The sequence below is a fragment of the Chiloscyllium punctatum genome, chromosome 32 (assembly GCF_047496795.1).
Source record: "Chiloscyllium punctatum isolate Juve2018m chromosome 32, sChiPun1.3, whole genome shotgun sequence".
NCBI lineage: Eukaryota > Metazoa > Chordata > Chondrichthyes > Orectolobiformes > Hemiscylliidae > Chiloscyllium > Chiloscyllium punctatum.
The window spans coordinates 63,480,208-63,504,627 of record NC_092770.1 but is presented as its reverse complement, the minus strand read 5'-3'; the positions used below and the strand labels follow the sequence as shown (position 1 = coordinate 63,504,627).

At 43.6% G+C, this 24,420-nt stretch overlaps 1 protein-coding gene across 4 annotated transcripts in view; it reads right to left on the bottom strand.

Annotated features, from left to right (window-relative positions):
- The window catches only part of LOC140458230 (DENN domain-containing protein 5B-like), a 297,730-nt gene that overhangs the window by 129,365 nt on the left and 143,945 nt on the right, over positions 1 to 24,420 (bottom strand). For all 4 annotated transcript variants that reach the window (XM_072552507.1, XM_072552508.1, XM_072552509.1 and 1 more), the window contains one exon: positions 993 to 1,659. In XM_072552507.1, the coding sequence (XP_072408608.1) occupies positions 993 to 1,659 (667 nt within the window). The remainder of the gene's footprint in view (positions 1 to 992; positions 1,660 to 24,420) is intronic.

Sequence of the window (24,420 nt, the reverse complement as noted above, 5' to 3'; positions counted from 1 at the left end):
GTGGAATTTGAATTCAATATAAAAAGTCTGGGAGTGAAGATCTAATGATGACCACAAATCCATTGTTGATTGTTAGAAAAACTCATCTGGTTCACTACCTGGTCTGGCCTTCATGTGACTCCAGACCCACAGCAATGTGGTTGACCCTTATCTGCCCTCTGGGCAATTAGGGATGGGTAATAAATGCTGGCTAGGCAGCAATGCCCTCACCCCATGAATGAACAAACTTAAAAAATGTCATCCTCAGAGCTGTTGGAGAGAAGAGACCAGGGGTTTGGCTCAGTGATACTGATTCAGCACTCAGGTTTTATTTAAACCAATCTGTTCAGAGATGCTACTACCCACCTCTGCAGCAAGTGGGACTTGTACATGGGCCTCCGGGCTCAGAAAAAGGGACATTACCACCACACCACAAGAGCCTCCACACACTTTTAGAAAGTAATGTGTTAAGCTGACAAGGTCATCTCTGACAGGCTGATCTGAAAATCACCCATTAACCTACACTCTGCAGCTTCTAATTAATGTATAACTGGTGGGGGTGGTGGAGGCAGTGGTATTATAATCCAGAACGACAGGGTAATGTTTGAGGAATATGGTTTTAAAGCTCACCACGGTTAAGAGTGAATTCAATCTGGACTGAAAATGCAATAGCAACCTAATAACCACTATCAGTTATTGTAAACATTAGGGAAGGAAGTCTGCTGACTTTCAGCTGGTCTGACTGACATGTGACCGACGGCAATGTGGTTAACTCTGAACAGCCTTCTGGGTAATTGGGGATGGGCAATAAATAGTGGCCTAGCCAATGACGCCCACATCCCATCATGGTATTTTAAAAAGAAAATGCCTCACTGACTACTTCCAGCAGGCTTACTGATTGGGCATTTGCTAACTTCCTTTCTCTGTGCAAACCCTGCAGTAACTGCACCAGCCTCCGACTGTGCGTTGAGTTGACAAAGCTGAGGGTGACTGCTGACTTTGAACCTGCTTACCTTGTGAGTACAGAAGAATCTGCATCTCTAGAAGCACGCACGTGAACAGCTGAACCAGATTTTCCAAGCCCAGCAACTCAAAGGCTTCCCTCAGCGGGAAGTCAAACAGGGGCAACTCACTCAGCCCCGGCCGCTGGCAGATGATAGGCCCATAGACCCCGGAGAACTTTAGCGAGCGGCCAGGAGGTGGCAGGGGCACCTCATAGAGGACATTGTGAATGTAGCTCTCCAGGGGCAGGGGCGGTGGCTGCTGGGAGGTCACCGCCTTGTGGAGCTGCAGCAGGAACTTGCGGGAGGCCTGCATGAAGGGCAGCGGGGTGATGAGGCAGATGCATTTGGACACGTACAGGGTGTCCCGGCTGATGTCGTACGAGTTGTACCGCTGAAGCTTCGCCAGGGAGGTGCTGTCGCTGTCGTCGATGCTGCTCGCCAGCGAGTCCATGCTGCACGAGGATGAAGCGTAAACGCCGCTGTACTGCTCCACGTTGTGCATCTGGTAGAGCGTCTGCATGGCGCTGCAGATCTGCTTGCAGGTGACCTCTTCGTAGAAGGTGAGCACAAAGCCGTAGGTACGTGAGCCATCCTCGCGCGTGATGAGGAAGGAATGGAACTGCGGCTCTCTGCTCTCCGACTGCGTTCGGAAGGAAAGTCCTTTTGGCATGCAGAGCTGTTGAGGGGGTTGGGTAAGGTGCAAAACAAAATTGTACATTTTAAATACTGAGAACGTCCACAAACACCTAAAAATCACAGCAAATAGCACTGACCATATTCAACAAGCTTAAAGCATTCATTTCCCCAGCCTAGTAGGCTTCCCGATCATCAGTGACCGCACCCTGATGAAGCCTACTTCCAGATTGAACATGCCATCAACTGTTTCCCTTTCCAGGGGAGGAGAGGAATTGTGGACAATGACTGTCACAATGTCTCCTGTCACTCTCATTACTGTCACGTTGCACGGAGACTGGCAGCTTGAGTTGAAGGTTAAAAACTAGGCCCATTCATTTAAGATTTATACTGTGATCAGTTGTTAACCATGACCTGTTTGATATAACTCTCCTCTTTGAGTTCAAGCCCCGGAGAATGTAATCCATGATGATACTGCAGTGCAGTGCTGGGGGAGTGCAGCACTGTTAAAGGTGCTGCCTATTGGATAATCTCTTCAACTGAGGCCTTACATGTCCTCTTGGGCTCATGTAACAGTCCCAATAATGCTAGTTGCAAGAGCAGACATTTCGTCCAGGCGTCCTGGTCAATATTTATCCCTCAGCTCGAATCTAATACAGAGTATTTGAGCATGAGCATATTGCTGAATGTGGGGTATAGCTGTGGGCAAATTGGCTGTCTTAGTTCCATGCATTAAACACCTTGGAAGGACTTCGGGCTGTAAAACACTTTGGGAAATCCTGAAGTTATGAATAGTGCTTTAGAAACGCAACATCATACTTCAGTTTTTTTTTTGGCTGATTTTCTGCCATTGGCTTCCCAAAGAACAGATTCCATTGTTGGCTAGAGACAGTTCTACAAGCCTGATCAGCTCAAACTCAAACGAGTAATGATTCAGACAATGACTATTGAGAGCCCAACCCTGGCTGATTTCCACTCTCACTCATTCAGGATGAACGTGACATCCCAAACACTGAATCAATCACAGATTGCAAATTGAACCTCAAGCCTCCTGCTCGGCATAGTGCCCCACCACTCAATGAACGGAATCGGTGTCAACGTTCCCAGCACCGCATTAATGTGAAGTTGTATAAGGTTGACAGTAAACACTTTGATGGCATCAGCCATAATCTGAAATTCAACATGGTTTTTACACACAAATTGTTTGTCAAATGTGACACGCACCAAACAACATTTAAAACTATATGCTGCGATATTCAAAACAGCAAGATGGAGTCACGTTGATGATATTAAACACCTTGTCATCATCAATTTGGACTTGATTTAGAATTTAGTTAGATTTCATTTGTAGCCCAATAGAAGAATCAACAACACTGACACATTAACACGACAGGCCCCATTATCAAAATCTTCAGGGGTTACCTTTGACAAGACACTGACACAGTGGCGATAAGGGCAGGTCAGAGGCTAGCAATCCTGCAGCAAGTAACCCACCTCCTGACTCCCCAAGGCCTGTCTACCATCTACAAGGCTCAGGTCAGGAGTGTGATGGAATACACCCCACTTGCCTGGATGGGTGCAGCCCTAACAACACTAAAGAACCTTAACACTACTCAGGACAAAGCTTGATTGGCACCACATCCACAAATATCCACTCCCTCCATCACCGATGCTCAGTAACAGTGCATACTAACTACAAGATGTGCTGCAGAAATTCATCAAAGGTCCTTAGACAGCACCTTCTAAACCCACGTCCGCTTCCACCTAGAAAGATATGGGCAGCAGATACATGGGAACACTGTCACCTTATTCCCTTCCAGGCCACTCACCATCCTGACTGGGAAATATATCACAGTTCGTTCAAAGACATTGGGTTCAAATCCTGAGATTTTGTCCCTAATGGCATTATGGGTCTACTTGCAGCAGTGGTTCAAGAAGGCAGTTCACCATCACCTTCTCAAGGGCAACTAGAGATGGGAAATAAATGCTGGTCCAACCAACGATGCCTACATTCTACGTGACATGAGGTAAAGAAAAATATCTCTTCACTGCCTGAAAATCAGTCTTGTCCAAGGATCAGAGAATTTGTTGGCACAGGCGAACCTGTTGACCTTAAGGTATAACTTACAACAACCAGAAAACAGTGTTTACTTAGTTTACTTAAGGGGGGAGAACAAAAACGTATCTTTCCATCCGCCAAAACATTCAAGAATCAGAACTGCATCTTGTGTCATTTTCAGCTGAATGGGTGCAGTTTTGTTTGAGCTAGAGCTAGTTTGGTCCAAGCCCCAGAATGCCTCACTCTTGGAGACTCTGTCTCTCTTAGATGAGGTGTTAAACTGCCCTCACTGATGGATATCAAGGTTTCAAAGAGAAAGAGAGTTGTCCCTGGTACACTGGCCAAAATAAATCTCTCAATCTGAAAAAAACAGATGACTTGTGAACTTATCTCATTGTGGTTTGTAGGTACTAGCCGTGCATAAGATGGCAGAAGTGTTTCTCTACATTACATGAGTAATTACACATCAAAACAGTCAGTACGTCATTGGTTACAAGGTTCTTTCGGATGCCCTGGAGTCATTAAGAGCCTGATACACAAAAAACTTCCTTGCCATTCCTTTCACAGTAGGAATCAATGGAGGATTAGGTGCAGTTCATTTATGTCACATATATAAATGCAGACAAGATTTTTCATTCCCAAGTTGGTGTGCTTGTCATGACAAGACATAGACCACTCCCTGTCTCGAAGGCACTTCTCAGATCCAGTTCCTGCCTTTTCAAGGTTGTAAGAGAAGGCATTGAAATGGGAGATTCAAGTTCAGATCTACAAGTTTCAAGGTCAGCATTGATGCACTCATCATGAATGTTTCACCTTTCTCCACTATCGAGGAGACTCTGGTACATTTAAAATCCCCAATGTGTTCCTTTCATTGCCTTTGAAAATGCATCTCCTGGATTCCAACTGAAAACTTGTGGGGGGGTAGGGGGAGGACATTTCCACAAAGCTCCTCCGGTGCCGCAACATGGCCAGTCAGTAGGGGACGGCAAAATGCGAGCTGAGGGACCTCCTCTGTTAGTTGTCACTTCCTGCTGTCATGGAGCTTCTCAGCTTGCGTCAGTCTGGTTACAGTGACTCATCTGAGATCAATAGCTGAGCTACTGGGGGGCTTGCAAATAGGAATAAACAAGCAGGAGGCTGGAAGAACACAGCAAGCCCAGCAAATAGGAATGTCAGCCATGTCGGCTGGTATTAAGAACCCACAGTTTGTATGCTTGGCAGGGTACACTGAAGCAATGTGTATCTCTGAACCAAAGCTTGCCTCCTATTGTCAGGGAGAAATGCCGTAGTTATGGATACCAGAAATTAACTGCACCATATAAAATTTCTAACCTCCTTGACAGAGTATCTGTCTTCTCAATAAATATGTAAGAGAAAACAATTGTCATTTAACCTGATAATGCCAAACTTTGGACTGGGTTCAGTGGCCTGTAGAACTAGGAGAGGGACTTTTCTCGCTCTTTATTTTCCAGTCAATGGCCCTGATTTTCTATTGGCTCCGAGGAAAGTTTATGAGGTAGCTTTTGGTAGGGGTTAGAGGCAGAGAGAGGGGAAAAAGAGATGGAGAGAGAGAGAGAGAGAGAGAGAGAGATGAGGTTGGAGGGGGCAGTAGGCTGGGATGGGTGTGGGGCAGAAAAAACTGGCAAGTTGATATTTTGTCCTTTTTGACAAAGTTGTCCTTCTAATACCCTGACTCACCAGGACAAAAAGCATTCGAACCACACAAGAACAGCTTCGTTTTGCTGATCAATTTAAAACTGGCACAAACAGCACTGGGCTAAAGGTCACAATCCTCAACAGAACCCAATCTCTTGCTCCTTCCTCCCCAAGGTTCAGAACCCTGTCTTTGAAGCAAGGTTCACGGAGGAGCCTAGGTACAGTAAACAAACGAGGGAGGGTCACTGGATATGAAAAGTTAATGCTGATTTCTCTCCACAGATACTGCCAGACTTGCTGAGCGTTTCAAGCAATTTCTGTTTTCGATTCTGATTTCCAGCATTCACAATTATTTTGGTTTCTATTTCGTAAATAACCGAGGGGTCAAAAACTAGGGATTGGTTAAAGAATCATAGAATCCCTACAGTGTAGACCAGGCCCTTCAGGCTAACAAGTCCACACCGACCCTCCAAAGAGATAGTCACCCAGACCCATTCCCCTACCCCATCTACCTCTGAATAATGCACCTAACCTATACATCCCTGAATACTATTAAATAGCCTAACTCTGTTCTGAGTTTAACATGGCCAATTCACCTGACCTGAACTTCTTTGGATTATGAGAAGAAACCTACACAGACACGGGGAGAATATGCAAACTCCACACAGACAGTCACCCGAGGCTGGAATCAAACTCAGGTCCGTGGCGCTGTGAGGCAGCAGTGCTAACCACTGAGCCACCGTGCTGCCACAAAGGATTAGTGAGGAGATGGGGAAGTGACGAGTGTTCAGAAACTCAGTGCCTGAAAGGACTGTAGAGATTGAAAGTCTCTCAAATTTTAAAAAACACCTGTATGTCCACTTGAAGAGTTGACATGCAGGGCTACAGAGCTGGTGCAGGAAGGTGGGATAGGCATGGACACAATGGGCTCAATGGTCACCTGTGTGGCATATTTTCTTTGATCTCTGGGAGTGCGAATTCATTTTTTTTACCTTTACACACACCATCGTATCATTTTACTCTATTGCTAACACTACAGGTGAAGTGACAGTTGCTGACTAATGGAGGCCGAATTTACCAATGTTGCTCTGTCAGAGGGGACGGATTGTATAACCGATGGGGTTTCAAGCCTGGGTCACTGGAGGTCAATGTAGAGATCACAAAGATCCTGCATTCAATTCATATGCTGCCCATCTTTGTGAAATTTCAGGACTTTCTTGACTAAACTGTAAATTTTTTAGCCTAAATATTCTCTCTCATTCTTTCTTTCTTTAAGGCATGCCTTAAAACTAATTTCCCTCCAAGCTTTTGGGGTCTGTGCTGTAAGACTTTATAGCTGGTCTGGGGTCCGAGTTTGCTTCACTGACACTGCTGTGGAGTGCTTTGCAACATTTTGCATCAAGTTAAATGCAGGTGGTTGTTGTAAAACATTGTTTTCATTTGGCTGACTGGCACAGTCCTTCAGACCTTGTGACAAGCGAGTTTCCCCATGTGTTGTCACAGGAAGTGCAGCAGTACTGTCCATGTTGAGAAGGAGGTTAGCCTTCCCTGCTGTAAGTTATCATGTCAGTCTGGCACAACACATGGGCAGCCTCAACAGCCATTAACATTGGATCTTCAGCTGACGGTTGTGCAAACAGCCCATAATGCTGACCCCATCTGGTCCAGGCTCAAGAGGATCATGGGAGCAGAATTAGGCCATTCAGGCTAGTCAACCTGCTTTGCCATTTCATCATGGGGGATGTTTCATTCTTTTAAAATCATTACTGGGCAATCACAAATAGTTGTGAAACGGCAACCTGTTGTGAAGATGTGGGTGCACTGTACCTTTAAGAGAGTTAAAAGCTAGCCGAACTACCTGACAGCACCAAGTGTTCTGAATAAGGTAACAATGTAACACTTGGTTGAAAGCAAGATTAGCCGGTTGCCTAGAAATGATAAAGCAGATTCAAATTAGGCCAATCAGTTTAAAGTTTACCCCAAAAAAATACCAAACTACAATCAAGTTTGAATTGAGTATATTGACAATCTTAAAATCCAATGTCACAATCTGATACTTTGGGGATATAAGACCAGGGAAAAATGAACATTTGAGAAAAAACTTCTGCAGACTGCCCAGAGAATAGCTCTCTTAAAGGTAGCTTTATCCATGACCTGTGAAGCAGAAATCCCCAAGAAGAAGAAAAGAAGATTTGGCATCTGGCTGGTTTTTGAAAAGTTGAATTTTGGTAAATCTTAATGGAGGGATTTTTTCAAACTAGTATTATGGAAGGAAGGGTAAAAGATAGGTTAGAGCAAGGAGTTGTAAATTAGTTGTTAGTTAAATATTCTCTGCTATAACTTAAGAAATAAAGTTGTTAATTTTTACTTTAAATAGTTCTTGGTCTCTCAAATTTTCACAGGTTACTGCACAGGCCAAATCTTTCCTGTGTTGCTGGTTTATATTAAGCAGGAGGGTTTACCCCGTGTCATAACAAAACACAATGTATTTTGTGTAGACTGGCCTCCCAAGTACAGAAACAGATGGATTGATACACAGCAGCCAGTGATGTCTGGGGGCCTCACATATTCCGCAGGCTGCTGTCAGTCAACAGCCTTGTGACAACTTTGCGAGAATGCAGCGACTTGTACTTCTTTGGAAGTGTATCCGATTTTACTGAATTACCTAGAGGAACCCAGCTATTAAATCAGTTTGAGATTCATCTCCAAATGTAGACTGTGAGAGCTTCAATGCATTACTTGAACAGGCAAAACAGTTGGTGGCATCATTGCAAGAGAGTTCAAAGTTGACAGCCCATTCAAGAGATTAAAATGGAGAATCTTCACAAAATTACGGATTTGGAATAATCAGCAAAGTCTTTGAGTTCGCATTCTTCATTATGTTCTGACACAATTTACTCTGTACCCCTTTTGGGGGGTTGGGTGGGGCTAATGGCAGGATCCTGTTTCAGATAGACTCGGTGTCCAAGTAATGCAAAAGCTCTGTGTAAGCAGGTTGACCGGTCAATTCATCATCACAGCCATGCCTAACATGACACTCAAGACAGACAGATACACACACACACACACACACACACACACACAAATACACACACACACACACACACACACACACTCACAGCTGGTGAATGTCAATTACATTGTTACAATTTGTCAATGTCACTGTTAAGGCTGAGAGAAAGAGACGGTAGATATCAATCGACTTTCAACATTTGTTAATAAGGGACAGTTGAAATATTGGGGTGTTGCACGAGAGTTTCAAGACTGAGCACATCAATAAACTCTCTCCAGAAATAAAGACTGTTTTAGTTGCTATCGCTCCAACCAGAGGGGCATGGGCAAGCTGCATAGCCAAGGTCATTTACGCAAGCTAGGGGAATCCAAAACTAGAGGGCATAGGTTTAAGGTAAGAGGGGAAAGATTTAAAAGGGATCTAAAAGGGTAATTTTTTTACATAGAGGCTGATGAAATGAGCTGCAAGAGGAAGTGGTGGAGGCTGGTACAATTACCACATTTAAAAGGCATCTGAATTACCACATTTAAAAGGTATATGAATAGGTAGGATCGAGAGGGATATAGGCCAAATGTTGGCGAATGGAACTAGATGAATTTAGGATATCTGGTAAGCATGGACAAGGTGGACTGAAGGGTCTGTGCATCTCAATGACTCTATCAACACTGAAGGGAGTTCAGATGACAACAATCAGCAAACTTAGCACAAAGACATAAATTAATTGAAAGAACAATGTGACCTATTCAAGCTCATTGATGAACCTTAAACTGAAGCTTTTCAAGTGGCTACACAGCCTGGCACACAAATCATTATGGCACATCTGAATCAGACCTCAGATGATAAAGTCAAAAAGTTCAAGATGAACATTTTGATTCTTCGGTTTCCAAGGAATAAGCACCAGTAGCAGGGAGATGATCATGCTGAATAAACAGCAATCCTCAAGCAGTAAACTGAGGAAGTAAACGTACTAGGTTTACCAGCAGACACAGGCGAAAACGTAAATATCCAAGCCAATTAACAAGCTGAAACAGAGTCTGCATATATTAGCACAGATTGACCAGCAGATTTAAGATTTGTTTGCCCAGATAATGGGCTGCATTTGATTCCATGGAAGGCACCATAGAGATGGGTCAACCTATTTCCACAGATTTGGAAGAATGAAACTGCCAGCAAGAAAATTTCCATTTCAACTGAACATCTGTCTTCTACGAAAGAAATTCATCAAATGAAAAGTTCCCTTATGTTATTTTAGTTGCCTTTTACTGCAGAAACAAGGTCCTCCATGGAAGACATCCAAGAGATTAACGATGCGAGATATGAAAAGCCACGAGACAAAAGGACTTAACGACCCCACACAGTCAAGAGCAGAACCAAGGTCAGCAGCCCCCAGGCCAAAGATCTACCAGCCTTCCAAGTGTGAGGAGAACGTGCTTTGGAAGAATTGAGAGACCTCCAGACTGCCTGAATTTGTGAAGTTAGCCACTGAGGGGAGATGGGGTAGGAGGAAATGTAACTACTGTACACGTATGAATGTACAAGTGTTAATGATAGGGAACAATGCATGCAGGGGGATGTTGGTAATGCTTCTGAAAGGGTTAATGCTGGCATGTATAAATGTCGCTGTCCTAAGAACTTAGATGGGGAAAGGCAGAAGAGCTCTCGATCTTGAAGGTTTTAAAACCTACCATCTAGGTACCCCCCCCCAGCCTCTGTAACATTATCTATCCCACTAACTCACTGGTACCTGGTTACTATGATACAATAAACAGAAAAGCTATAATGTTCTTCGACCACCAGGTAGTTTCTCTCTACCAGTTGACCCAGCAGTCCCTGTAGGTCCCTACCCAAAAGGAAGATGTGGCAACCAAAGCACTGTCTGGTGGTCAAGAATCCTGTTAGTTCATACATGAAGATGCCAGTAGCATTTGGCTGGAAGTAATTTAGCTGTACCACTGCAACAGAAGAGGCTCAGTTGACTGCAGGGAAAGACAGATCAGACTGTCCTGGTTTTAATGGGATCATCTCATAATAAGGGCATTGCCCAGTGCCCCAGGCTCCTTGTTTCTGCAATGGCCTAGGTTCTGTAGATTCAAAGCTCATCACAACAGGAGAGTACTTTGAAGATTGTATGTGCAGTACACATGCACGGATGTATTACATTGTCCTCCTGTAATACTGCCCTGCTCACAGTATCTGGACAGCAGCCCCCTCTCATGCTGACCAACCCCTGGAAAAAAAACCACCTTTACTAAACCCACTCACCAGCACCACTCCTCAGTCACGTCAAGTCATCCCTTATGAAATCTCAGTTAATAGATGTGAAGCTGGAAGAGCACAGAAGGTCAGATAACATCCAGGAGCAGTAAAGTCAACGTTTCCGGCCAAATTCCTTCATCAGGCTGGCCCGAGGCTATGGGTTTTGATAACTCCATGGTCTGATTATATAACCTCAGAGACAAGAGGCAGAGCTGTTCACTGCTGACTGCAGGAGTTGTTAACTAGATTGAGGAAAGCTCCACTCTATAACCAGTGTGAAATGAGATCTCCAAAGGAGATTTACTGGAATCAATACTCTGTGATAAATTTTGTCCGTCAGCTCATGGGACTAAGTTGCGAATAACAAAGACAAAGTATTGCTGCTTGAATCACGTTTTATTTACAGGCCTGTTGACATTTTAAACAAAAGACTTGCATTGGTAGTGCACGCTTCTTGACCTCAAGATATCCCAAGGCACTTTAACAACCAATTCAGGAAGTGTAGTCGCAAGTGAGGGAAAGGCAGTCAGTCTATGCACAGGAAGATCCCAAAAACAACAATGAGATAATGACACCTGCTTTAGGTAGTGGTTGATTTTGGTCCTAAAGATAACACCGTTGACATTCAATACACCTGCAACGCACCACTTTAATATGTGCCTGGATTATGTCATATGTGCTCATTGGATGGGGGACTCAAAGCCACAATTGTCTGACTCTGGATGTGGAAATGCTGGCAACTGAGTTACATCATACCAAGGGAGCCCTGGACCCTTCTGAGTGAGAGGGAAATGGCTGCAGAGCTCAATATGAGGGGAAGTAACATGGAGGCGAGAATTTGAAGAGGTCAAGTAAATTGTGTCATACATGATATTAATGTGTCAGAGACTGCAAGGAGGAATAGTTAATATCAATGGAGGGAGAGCATGGAGGAGGAACATAAAAGAAAAACTAATGAGTTCAAGGCTGAAAGCTGAAATGGAGCTCAAGGATATTAGAGTCATAGAGTTATACAGCATAGAAACAGACCCTTCGGTCTAACTCGTCCATAGAATATAGAACCTAGAACAGTACAGCCTATGATGTTGCACCGAACACAATGCCAAATTAAACTAATTCCTTCTGCCTGCCCTTGGTCCATATCCCTCCATTCCTTGCATATTCATGTGCTGATGTAAAAGTCTCTTAAGTGCCCTATCTGCCTCCACCACCACCTCTAACCGTGCATTCCAGACTCCTACCACTCTCTGTGTAAAAGATGTGCCACACTGTGGCTCAGTGGTTGGCACTGCTGCCTCACAGCACCAGGGTTTGATTCCAGCCTCGGATGACTGTCTGGGTGGAGTTTGCACATTCTCCCCGTGTCTGCGTGAGTTTCCTCTGGGTGCTCTGGTTTCCTCCTACAATCCAAAGATGTGCAGGTTAGGGCAATTAGCCGTACTAAATTGCCCATAGTGTTCAGGGATGTGTAAGCTAAGTGCGTTAGTCTGAGGTAAATGTAGAGTAATAGGGTCTGGGTGGGTTACTCTTTGGAGGGTCAGATTGGACTTGTTGGGCCAAATGGCCTGTTTGCGCACTGTTAAGGATTTTATGATTCTATCTCCTTTGAGCTTTCCCCCTCTCACCTTGAATGCATGCCCCCTAGATTTAGACATTTAAACTCTGGGAAAAATATTTCAATCGTCAACCCTATCTATGCGAGTCATAAATTTATAGACTTCTATCAAATCTCCCCTGCGCTTCTGCTGCTCCAAAGAAAACAACCAGAGCTTTTCTAGCCTCTGCTTATAGCTCATACTCTCTAATCCAGGCAAACATCCTGGTAAACCGCTTCTGCACCCTCTTCAAAACCTCTACATCCTTCCTATAATGTGGCAACCAGAACTGAACACAATACTTTAAGTGTGATCTAACCAAAGTCTTATAAAGTTGCTGACCAGATATCCTAAATAAATCTAGTCCCATTTGCCAGCATTTGGCCCATATCCCTCTAAACCTTTCCTATTCATATACCCATCTAGATGCCTTTCAAATGCTGTAATTGTACCAGCCTCCCCCACTTCCTCTGGCAGCTAATTCCACAGATGCACCACCCTCTGCGTGAAAAAGTTGCTCCTTGGGCCCCTTTTACATCTTTCCCCTCTCACATTAAACCTATGCCCTCAAGTTTTGGACTCTGCTGGCCCAGGAAGAAGACCTTGACTATTTACTCTATCCATCCCCTTTGTGATGTTATAAACCTCCATAAGGCCACCCTCAGCCTTCAACGCTCCAGGGAAAATAGCTTCAGCCTATTCCTAGAGTTCAAATCCTCCAACCTCAGCAACAACCTTATGAATCTTTTCTGTACACTTTCAAGTTTAACAGCATCTTTCCTGTTGCAGGGAGACCAGAATTGAATGCAATATTCCAAAAGGGGCCTGACCAGTGTCCAGTCCCGTAACAGGACCTCCCAACTCATACATTCAATGCACTGACCAATGAAGGCAAGTATACCAAACACCTTCTTCACTACCAAGACTGATGCCAATCTTCTGTTAATGGCACAGTAGTTGCACTGACCAAGTCTTGGAATTTCATTTCTCCGCTGCAGTTGTTCACACTGAATCACCAATCTGGAATAATTCCTCAATTAACTCCAACACTCCTTATAGGATCTTAGTGGTCACAGTGCGGAGCAATCACTATTCTGAGTAGTTTATCATAAAGCAACTGCATTGAACAGTAATTGTACAAGCATTCCCCACTGTTTCATGCAACGTTCCCACATATATACTGCCTTGGGATCATTAATTTTCACCCAATCCAATGGAATAGGCTGACAAGATCAAGGGAAAGAGCTGAAATGCAAAGTCTTCCAACATCATTCAGTGTTGCTATTCTTCAAATAAAGTACCTTGAGTCAACACTTTGAAGCAGAGCTAACACAACAGGACAAGAGAAGCACCATCAGCTTCAGGGTCCCCTCCAAGCCTCACACAGTCCTAACCTGGGAGCCATATCACATCAGTGTCAAATGGGAACTCCCTTCGTAACAGCACTGACACCACACAGACTGCACTACCTTAAGGTGTCTGCTCATCATCAACTTCCAAATGGCAACCTGGGATGGGCAACGGTTGCTGATTTTTCTAGAGCTGCTCATTTCCCCAGAATGAATCTCGAGAATATGAAGTGGGAGAAATGTTGTAGAAGGTATGAGATTCAGTACACACCTATCTGATCCACACACTGACTTTAATTGAAAACATCCATCAATAATTTTATACAATAACAAAGGTGTGAACAATAACAGCAGTTCAAAGTATTTTGGACATAATAAGATATCAGCTTCTCCCTTGTGGAGTACTTACCTGTCCTTGGAAGCAACGTGGTTCTGTAATAATTGTTTAAGATCCATTCGAGTAAAAATACAGCTTCCAAAAATTAAACAAACTTCATCGGATCACGGACAACGTGATGCCCACCTTGAGCAAGTAAATACATCCGCTAAAATGTCAGAAAGCCCAAGAAAACCTTTGTAAAGTTTCTTGTCTTAGGTCAAAGGAGGAGGTTTGAAGTAGCTGGAAAGTAGCTGGAAGGAGGGAATTCCAGAGATTAGAGCCTTAGGCAACTGAAGGTAATAGAGGAGGGACAAATGTTAGAGTTTTCAAGAGGGCAGGATTCAACAAGGGGACAGGAAACAAAAAGTGCTGGTGATCACAGTGGGTCAGGCAGCACCCATGGAGAGAAAGCAAGCTACTGTTTGAACCTAGGTGACTTGCGACTTGAGTATTTTTATTGGAGGGTTGCAGAGCACAAGGAGACACCAGCAGGAGAGATGGCTGACTGGGGTACAGCAGATGCAAATGAGGATGGAGAAGATATGAAAATAAGACCTGGTACACGGTAAGACACATTTTTCAATTTCATAATCCCTCAAACAATTGGTCTGACAAGCACAATGAAAATTTGAACAGTTTGTGTGCTGGAATTATGGAATATATTACTGTAGATTAACTACCTAACATAAACCTGTCAGAGGAAAATCCATTCTAAAAATTGTGGCCAGCTCACCATGTTCTCCCTAAATAACCCAATTGCCTTGTCATTCTTTCGGTTCCTCATGAACATATTCTCCATTTGAACCAAATATTGCCTTCCTTTGCTGCAGCTCAGCTCAGCTCTTTGGGATATGAACAAATATGTACAACCAAGAAGCAAGAGCAGGCCATTGTGCCCCTGCAGCCTGCTCTTACATTCAATAAGATCAATGATGATCTGAGTGTAACCTCAAATTTGCATTCTCGCCTACCTGATAACTTTTCTCAACTAAGTGCCATTGCCTAACCTTAGCTCAATGAGAACCTAAGTATCTCTGCCTCAAAAATATTTAAAGACTCTGCTTCGACCACCTTTCCAAGGTGAGAGCTTCAAAGACTCGCATTGCTTTGAGAGAAAACATTTTGGTTATTCTCTATTATAAATAGATGACGATTGATTTTTAACAAGTCACCACCAAGCTGTAGTTTCATCCATAAAAGGAAACATTCTCTCTGCATCTAGCCTCTAAAAGTACTTCAAAATCTTAGATCTTTCAATCAAGCCACTGCCTACTCTTCGAAACTCCGGGTGGATACAAATCTCTCCAAATGTTCCTCACAAAATGGTGGTGGCATGGTGGCTTAGTGGTTAGCAATGCTGCCTCACAGCACCAGGGACCTGGGTTTGATTCCAGCCTCAGACAACTGTCGGTGTGACGTTTGCACACTCTCCACTTGTCTGCGTGGGTTTCCTCCAGGTGCTCTGGTTTCCTCCCACCAGTCAGGGATGTGCAGGCCATTTGGGTTAGCCATGGGAAAAAACAGGGTTTGGGGATGAGTCTGGGTTGGATGCTCTTCAGAGGGTTGGTGTTCACTCGATGGGCCGAATGGCCTGCTTCCACACTCCAGGGATTCCATGAAGACAACCCATGTTCCAGAGCAGTGGAGAGGTCTCCAGTGGAGTGACAGTCTGATGAAAAACCATCTCACTGCTCATTCATTCCAATTACGATTGTGACGTCTTGCTTTGTGCACAAGATAGCAGTCATGTTTCCTTCTCACAACGACACAAAACAGCTCATACAGGGCAGAAGGCCTCAGCACATTACAAGACAATCTTGATGTCTTGCATACATGCACGCTTCCTCCTTTGTGTGAAAAGGTTGAATTTAAATTATTTTAAAAATCTGAATTATTTATACAATGCCTAATACAAGAGTGTAATTATGGGAAAAAATCTTTCATGCTCAACTTGACCTACATGCACTGCAACAATTATAAGCTTGAATCAGAGAGAGCACTATCCCAATCTGTAGTCAGTATATATTTGAATTCTTCATGCAGGATTAGACCCCCAGGCAGGATAGAGGAAACTAAGGTGTCTAAAATTTTCCAACATACATCTGAAACCCAAGCTCAGTTCAGCCTAGACTGAAGGGATTATACCTTCGACTGGCTGCAAATCTAGCACCTTGGTCAAAACAGTGATTCTTAAGTAAACTCTTCAATAGGGAGAGGGGTTTTGAAGGTGAATTCTAAAGAATTGGACTGTGCTAAAAGAAGCACAAACTCAGAGCTTTTGGTCTCGCATTGTTCAGGATTGAGTGATGGTTATTTTAACAAGAATGAGAAGAGGGTGCTGATTAGTTGGACAATGATTGGCATGAGGATGCAGCAGGGACTGTCAACTTTCAATCGAGATCATTCAGCAAAATCAGACCCCAAATTTTTTGTTACGTTGTGCCTGATCGTTTTAACGTGTTTAACATGTTTTACTGCAGATTACAGAACATTAATAGATGTTCTAATGATGAGTCACAGTCCAGTTCCTCTTGTTGGGCACTAATTTGGCAATTCTATAAAGGGTAGCTCAGAAAATACGACACGAGTAAAGTTGGGAGAGTGGATGGGGAAAAGCCTGGTGTGTTCTGAAACTGAGGTGGAAGGCTCCTCAATCGCAGACTGAAAACATGAAATGTTGATTTTCTGTGAGAGATGAATGCCAACAATGTCCATTTACATAGAGTCCAATAAAATGTCAAATGCACCAAGGTTCTCTCAGATTGGGCACAAGGAAAATGGTCTACGTGAGATGGAAAGTGGTCAACAAGTGCAGGGTCAGACAGGCAAATATTAAAAGGAAGAAAGGTAACCATAATTCCCGAATGTGGGGTCCAGTTGGTCTGATGTTTCTGCTGCTCTTATTCACATGAAGGATTTACACAATAAATCTCAGCACATACAGCTATTCTGTGACAGTCATGATCGCACAACACAATATCAAATCTGAGAGAACCGGCCCTATCATTTGAACAGCATGTATCTACTAGGTTATGAGGAGAAGATTGGGATATAGGACTCTCGGCCCCCAGGTGAAGCCCAGTGTGGGCAGGCTTGCAAGGACTGTTATTCTCAACGCTTATTTCTGTAGTTTACTAACTTATTGCAGGACTTTTTAGTTCTTTATTTTTCTATTCTTTTCCCCCTAAGAATTTGTACTTCTGCGTCCATACCTAAGATGGCGGTCACAAGTGGTGGAGACTTGTAAACTTTTCTCTGTACTCGTATGAGTAGATGTGACAATAATTCTAATTCGAATTCCAATTCCAGTTCTGAAATGGACAGCTCTTTCAAAAACACATGCTGATGGACCAAACGGACACCTTCTGTTCTGTCGAACCTTGGCCCAACAATGTTTCCTTCACAGTATCATACACCTGGTTTAGAATCCCAGCTGCAGCAGAGATTTAGTTGCAATAAAAAGACCTTCCAGATTTTTAGAGAAACAAAAGTATTTATCGATCTGTTGAGTTGGTTAATGTTTCATTATGGCTCAGTGGTTAGCACTGCTGCCTCACAGTGCTTAGGGATCCAGGTTCGATTCCAGCCTCAGGCAACTGTCTGTGTGGAGCTTGCACATTCTCCCCGTGTCTGCGTGGGTTTCCTCCGGGTGCTCCAGGTTCCTCCCACAATCCAACAATGTGCAGGTTAGCTGAATTGGCCGTGCTAAATTACCCACAGTGTCCAGGGATGTGTAGGTTGGGTGCATTAGTCAGAGGTAAATGTAAGGGAATGGATCTGGGTGGGTTACTCTTTGGAGGGTCAGTGTGCACTTGTTGAGCCGAAGGGCCTGTTTCCACACTGTAGTGATTCAATTGCAATACAGAAACAGACAAACTTTTCTCCTGCATGATATCCCAGGAGGTTGAGGATAACAGTTATTTCATACAGTTGGCCATAGGTTGGTTCAATCCAGGGCCATTCGTCATTGACGACATTGCACACTCTCTGAAGGCCCATGCTGTGTAATTCTGACCAACTGCAATCCACACTGTACGAGACTGGCAGCCCCATGGAAACAGTTGTTCCCTTGGCAACAGTTGCTGTCTGAAGGAGATTAGTGTCGCTCACTTTCCTGATCTGATTGTATTGTTCTCACTTGCTGCATCACGTTGCAAATTTAAACTGGGGCTCTACCTGTATTTCCCGTGCTGTCTGAGGCAGTCACTTAATTTCTACTGTGCATTCGTTCTTTTGTAACGTGGAGACGCTCTTGAGATGTAACTCAAAAGAGTCAAATTGGGAGATGCAGAAATATTGCGGTCTGTAATGCAGACACAGCTGCCTCAGAGTCTGGTGGAAGGAGGAGTCACAGCTGAAAGATTGTAATGACATCATCCCCATGCTGAACGATTAAGAAGCAAATTCTTTGATTCAGCAGCATTATATCCACAAAGAATGACATTCTCTCGGCATGAGGGGCACACCGAGTCTTATTTCACTAACATCCAAAGCTTCTCGACTGATTCCCAACAATTTGGATTTCCTCTGTGCGGGCCGTATTTATGAAGTAACAACTTGCATTTATGTGACGCCGTGAACAGATTTTTAACAATGAGCTGTACAGATGTTACAGCAATAGGTGAACAAGCTGCTGATTTAAACCCTGTCTTCAAAGGAGGAGAGAAGTAGAACATTAGGAAATGAACTGTTGAACATGGGGCCTGAATAACTCCAGACATGACTGATATTGATAGAATGAAGACAAATGGGAAGCTAAGCAGCCAGAACTGCAGGAACATAAAAATTTCAGGGACGGGAAAGGATGCAGCCATGCAGGGGATTGAATACAGGGATAAGAACGAAGACTAATCTTCCCCATTCATATTTCATTAAGAACTGAAATTTGATTTGGTTTGATTTATTACTGTCACACGTACCTATGTACAGTGAAACGTTTTGTCTTGTATGCAGTGCAGTCAGATTCCATGCAAAATGTGTAAAGGTAATGGAACAGAGCGAGGAATACAAAGGTTACAGCTGCAGACAAGGTGCTCAAAGGACGAGGTCAACATTAAATTTGAAATTGGAGAGGTCCGTTCAGAAGTCGAATAACAATGGGGAAGAAGCTGGGAATGAAGAAATTCACAGCTGGATTTTAACTGGGAGAGGCTATGAACCAGTTCACAAGTGAAAGTTTCACCAAAGACTAAGAGATGTTAGAAACCACATGGATCACCTATGGTTGAAGCAACTTCTTTCAAATGGAACTATGTCAACTTGTCTAATGATAGTATGACTGGCCGTCTGTGTACATTGTATAGAGACAGTGTCTGCTGTCTTTGAGTATAGGTGCTGGGAGGTCATGTTGAGGTTATACAGGACATTGGTAAAGCCTCTTTATTTTTTTAAGAGATGTACAGCATGGAAACAGACCCTTCAGTCCAACCCATCCATGCTGACCAGATATCCCAACCCAATCTAGTCCCACCTGCCAGCACCCGGCCCATATCCCTCCAAACCCTTCCTATTCATATACCCATCCAAATGCCTTTTAAATGTTGCAATTGTACTAGCCTCCACCACTTCCTCTGGCAGCTCATTCCATACATGTACCACCCTCTGTGTGAAAAAGTTGCCCCTTAGGTCTCTTTAATATCTTTCCCCTCTCACCCTAAACCTACGCCCTCTAGTTCTGGACTCCCCGACCCCAGGGAAAAGACTTTGCCTATTTACCCTATCCATGCACCTCATAATTTTGTAAACCTCTATAAGGTCACCCCTCAGCCTCCGACGCTCCAGGGAAAACAGCCCCAGCCTGTTCAGCCTCTCCCTACAGCTCAAATCCTCCAACCTGGCAACATCCTTGTAAATCTTTTCTGAACCCTTTCAAGTTTCACAACATCTTTCCAATAGGAAGGAGACCAGAATTGCACGCAATATTCCAACAGTGGCCTAACCAATGCCCTGTACAGCCGCAACATGACCTCCCAACTCCTGTACTCAATACTCTGACCAATAAACAAAAGCATACCAAACGCCTTCTTCACTATCCTATCTCCCTGCGACTCCACTTTCAAGGTCACCCAGTTATAGGAAGGATATTATCAAGCTGGAGAGGGTTCAGAAGAGATTTACCGGGGTGTTGTTGGGCATGGAGGGCTTGAGTTATAAAGAAAGGTTGGATAGGCTGGGACGTGTTTCACTGGAGCATAGGACAGTGAGAGGAGACTTTATTGAAGCTTATACAATCACCAGAGGTATAGATAGGGTTAGTGGTAAGTGTCTTTTCCCTAGGATGGGGGATTTCAGGATTAGGGGGCACATATTGAAGGGGAGAGAAGAGAAATTTTAAAAAGACACACGAGGGACAAATCTTTTACACAGAGGGTGGTTCACGTGTGGAATGAACTTCCTGAGGAAGTGGTGGATGTGGGTACAATTATAAAGTGTTTGGATAAGTACATGAATAGGAAAGATTTGGAGCCAGGAGCAGGCAGATGGGACTAATTGAGTTTGGGATTATGTCCGGCATGTATGGTGCTGGAAAAGCACAACAGGTCAGGCAGCATCCGAGGAGCAGGAAAATCGACATTTTGGGCATAAGCCCTTCACCAGGAATCAGGCTTATGTGCGAAATGTTGATTTTCCTGCTCCTCGGATGCTGCCTGACCTGCTGTGCTTTTCCAGCACCCCACTCTCGACTCTGATCTCCAGCATCTGCAGTCCTCACTTTCCCCCATTTTGTTCGGCATGGACTGGTTGGACTGAAGGGTCTGTTTCCATGCTGCATGACTCGATGGCTCTATGAGTCTTTCACGCTGCTTCTGTGCAGTAGCAACACAAGCGACACTCACCAACAATAGGGATGCTATCTTCAAGCTAGAAAGATATTCTGCCTTTTGTGCAAATAGTCATGTGTTATGTAAATTTTAGTGCTGGTTTGATGGTCGGTATGTAGCCCAGACATCCCAAAAGCTGGTGGCTGCTCTCAACAAGGAAGGTACGGGCTGTATCCAATCAACACACACTTGCAAAACTTGCGATTCTGCAATTGAATAACGTGCTAAACAATTCAGAGGGCATTAAGAATTAAGCTGACATTCAATTTAGGATTGTCAGTCAGGCTTGCAGTGTGGTCTATTTGCAGGCACTGCAAGTTACATTTACTAATCGAGAAAACTCTGTTCTTTGCTGTCGATATTAACTGGCACTTCAGCTACTTCAACAGTTAGGAGCAAACTCCATGACTTTACTGGATAATAATTCCCATGCCATCAGCACTCATATACAGGATCTTCAGTAACACTATAGTGTATCATCGATTAAAATGGTGTCCAAATGAAGTAATGGTTATATGTGGAAAAATCTGTGAGTTGAGTCACAGAGTCACACAGATGTACAGCACAGAAACAGACCCTTGTGTCCAACTTGTCTATGCTGACCAGATTTCCTGAATAAATCTAGTCCCAATTTTCCAGCATTTGGCCCATATCCCTCCAAACCCTTCTTATTCATATACCTCAATGCCTTTTCAATGTTGTAATTGTACCAGCCTCCACCACTTCCTCTGGCAACTCACTCCATACACGCACCACCCTCTGCATGAAAAGATTTCCCCCGAGGTCCCTTTTAAATCTTTCCCCTCTCACCTTCAACCAACGCCCTCTAGGTTTGGACTCCCCCACCCCAGGGAAAAGACCTTGTCTATATATCCTATCCATGCCCCTCATGATTTTATAAACCTCTGTAAAGTCACCCCTCAGCCTCTGATGCTCCAGGAAAAACAGCCCCAGCCTGTTCAGCCTCTCCCGTTAGCTCAAACCCTCTCATCCAGGCAACATCCTTGTAAGTTGTTCTGAACCCTTTCAAGTTTCATTACATCCTTCCTATAGAATAGTTTGGGCATTGCCTGGAAGTGTAGTAGAAACAACCTGAATGGAGGCATTCATGAGGATATCGGATGATTATTTGAATAGAAATGGTGGTACATGGAGGGAAAGGGAAGGTATTGGCAGGTGATAGCAGAACAGATATAGGTACGATGAACTAAATGGCCTCCATCCATTCTATGTCAATTCTGCAATTAGCTGTAATACTGGCAAGCCCCTGTCTCTCCTAACCCCTTACTTTCATGTGTCATAAGGCTTATCTGCTTCTTTTTCTGGCCAATGGTCTTGAGATTTACCAGTTCATTTTAAGCTGTTGATCAGCTTTTGCTGATCTTCTAGGTTGGCTCACATGAGTGTGTCAGAAGACAAAGCAGCTATTAACAAACTGCTTCAAATTGCAGCCAACTGCATGACGAAAAGGAATCACTCTCCAAACTCCGCATTCAGCTGTCTTAAATCATTGCTGCTAATGCTTCTTCGCAGGTTAGCTTCACTGGGTAATGCATAAGTTTTTATCTCAAGTAATCATCAGTCCTACACATTACCAGCTGGTTGAGAAAAAGAAATGTCTGAACAGCAGTGAGAATAATTATGTGCTGAACTGTGATTCATAAAACAATTTATAAACATGTTCAAGTTGCTGCAAGCTGAATTGCCATTGACACAGTAATTCTCTGGAAGGTGAGAAGATTCATGTTGCTGCTATTCATCTTTTAGCATCACATCAAAGCACAGTACAGGAGGTCACTCGGCCCATCGTGCCCCTGCTAGCTGTTTGCAAAAGCTATGCAACTAATCCTACTCGCAGCTCTTTCCGTATCGCCCTGCAAATTATACCTTTTCAAGTATCTACCTCATTCTCATTTATAAGTTACTATGGAAGCTGCTTCTGCCACACTTTCACACACTGTAATCCACATCATAACAACTCACCACAAAAAAAAGTCTTCTCATCTCCTCCCTGAAGTTTTTGCCAACTATCTGTCCTGTGATGACGAATGTGCTTGTCAACAGTTTCTGCCAACTCTATTGACATCCTATACAATTTTGACCTGTTCTGCAGTGCACTTTTTCTCTTTCCCACATTTGCACTAGTCTTCTCCCATTCCCTCACACGCCTCCTTAAAGTATTGGTTCCCAGCAAGGCTCATGTTCCAAGGGTCCCATACCAACCGAGAGGTCATGCAGTGGGTGTAAGTTTCAACAGTGAGTGTAATGGGGGTTGGCATTTTAATCAAGCCTCTGGCCTACTTTATCAAATAACTTCCCTCCATCTTAAAATCAGAAGGATGGATGTTCGCTGATGATCGGGCAATATCCAGCACCAATTGTGACTCCTCAGATAACAAAGCAGCCTTTGTCCACACGTAGCAAGACCTGGATGATATCCAGGCTTGGACTGCTCAGTGCCAAACAACATAAACGCAACACAAGCACTCGGCAAAATACATCTCCAATTAGAGAGAATCTAACTATCGTTCCTTGGCATTCAATTGCATTACCATCACTGAATCCTCCACCAGCAACATCCTGAGGGGTGCTACTGGCTAGAAACTGAACTGGCTAGCTATATAAATATACTCCACAACCACCTGATGAAGGAGCAGTGCTCTGAAAGCTAGTGCTTCCAAATAAACCTGTTGAACTATAACCTGGGGTTGTGTGATTTTTAACTATATAAATACTGTGACTGCTGCAAGGGCAGACCAGGAAACTAGAAATCCTGTAGTGAGTGATAACCCCCTGACTTTCAAAGCCTGCCCACACAAGTCAGGAATGTGATGGAATACCCCCAATTTGCCTGGACGACTGTAACTCCAGCGACACTCAGAAGCTTGGCACCATGCAAGACAAAGCACCTTACCCACCATACCTCCAACATTCAATCCCACACCCCGTTATCAATGTACAGTGGCAATAGTGTTTACCATCCACAAGATTCACTGCAATAGATCACCAAAGTTCTTTTAACAGCACCATGCAATCCCGCATCTGGAAGGACAAGGGCAAGTTCCCCTTCAAGCCACTCACCATCCTGATTTGAAACTATTTTGCTGCTCCTTTGGTGTTGCCATGTTTACATTCTGGGACTTCCATCCTAACTGCATTGTGGGCGTCTCTCTACCCCAAGGACTGCAGTGGTTCAAGAGCATCTCGCCACCAACTTCCCGAGAGCAAGCAATAATTGGTGTAAGGAATAAGTGCTAGCGATATCTACATTCCATTAATGTTTTTTTAAAAGAAAGTAAGGAATTCAGCATGTAATGTCCAAGTCACCTTATTTAATCAAGGGTCTTTTTTTAAAAGCAACGTCAAGGTGAAAGACCCTGGAGACCTTACGATAAAATGAAAACACTTCTTAACTGCCAAATGACACTGTTAAACGTATAACTTCCAATGAAATTAACATAAAATACAGGATTATGCATTTGCACCAAAAAAAAAGTAGAAAATGGATCTAACTCTGAATTATCACATTCATTTTGATGTTTTCTTCATAAGTTTGTTAGTAAATTCATCTCGAAAACAGTTTTTATTTTCAACGTATAGAATTAAGTTTTTTTTTACTTATGGATTCTTATGATTTAAAATCCTGCTAATAGCACATTCAGAAAAGTTACCATTT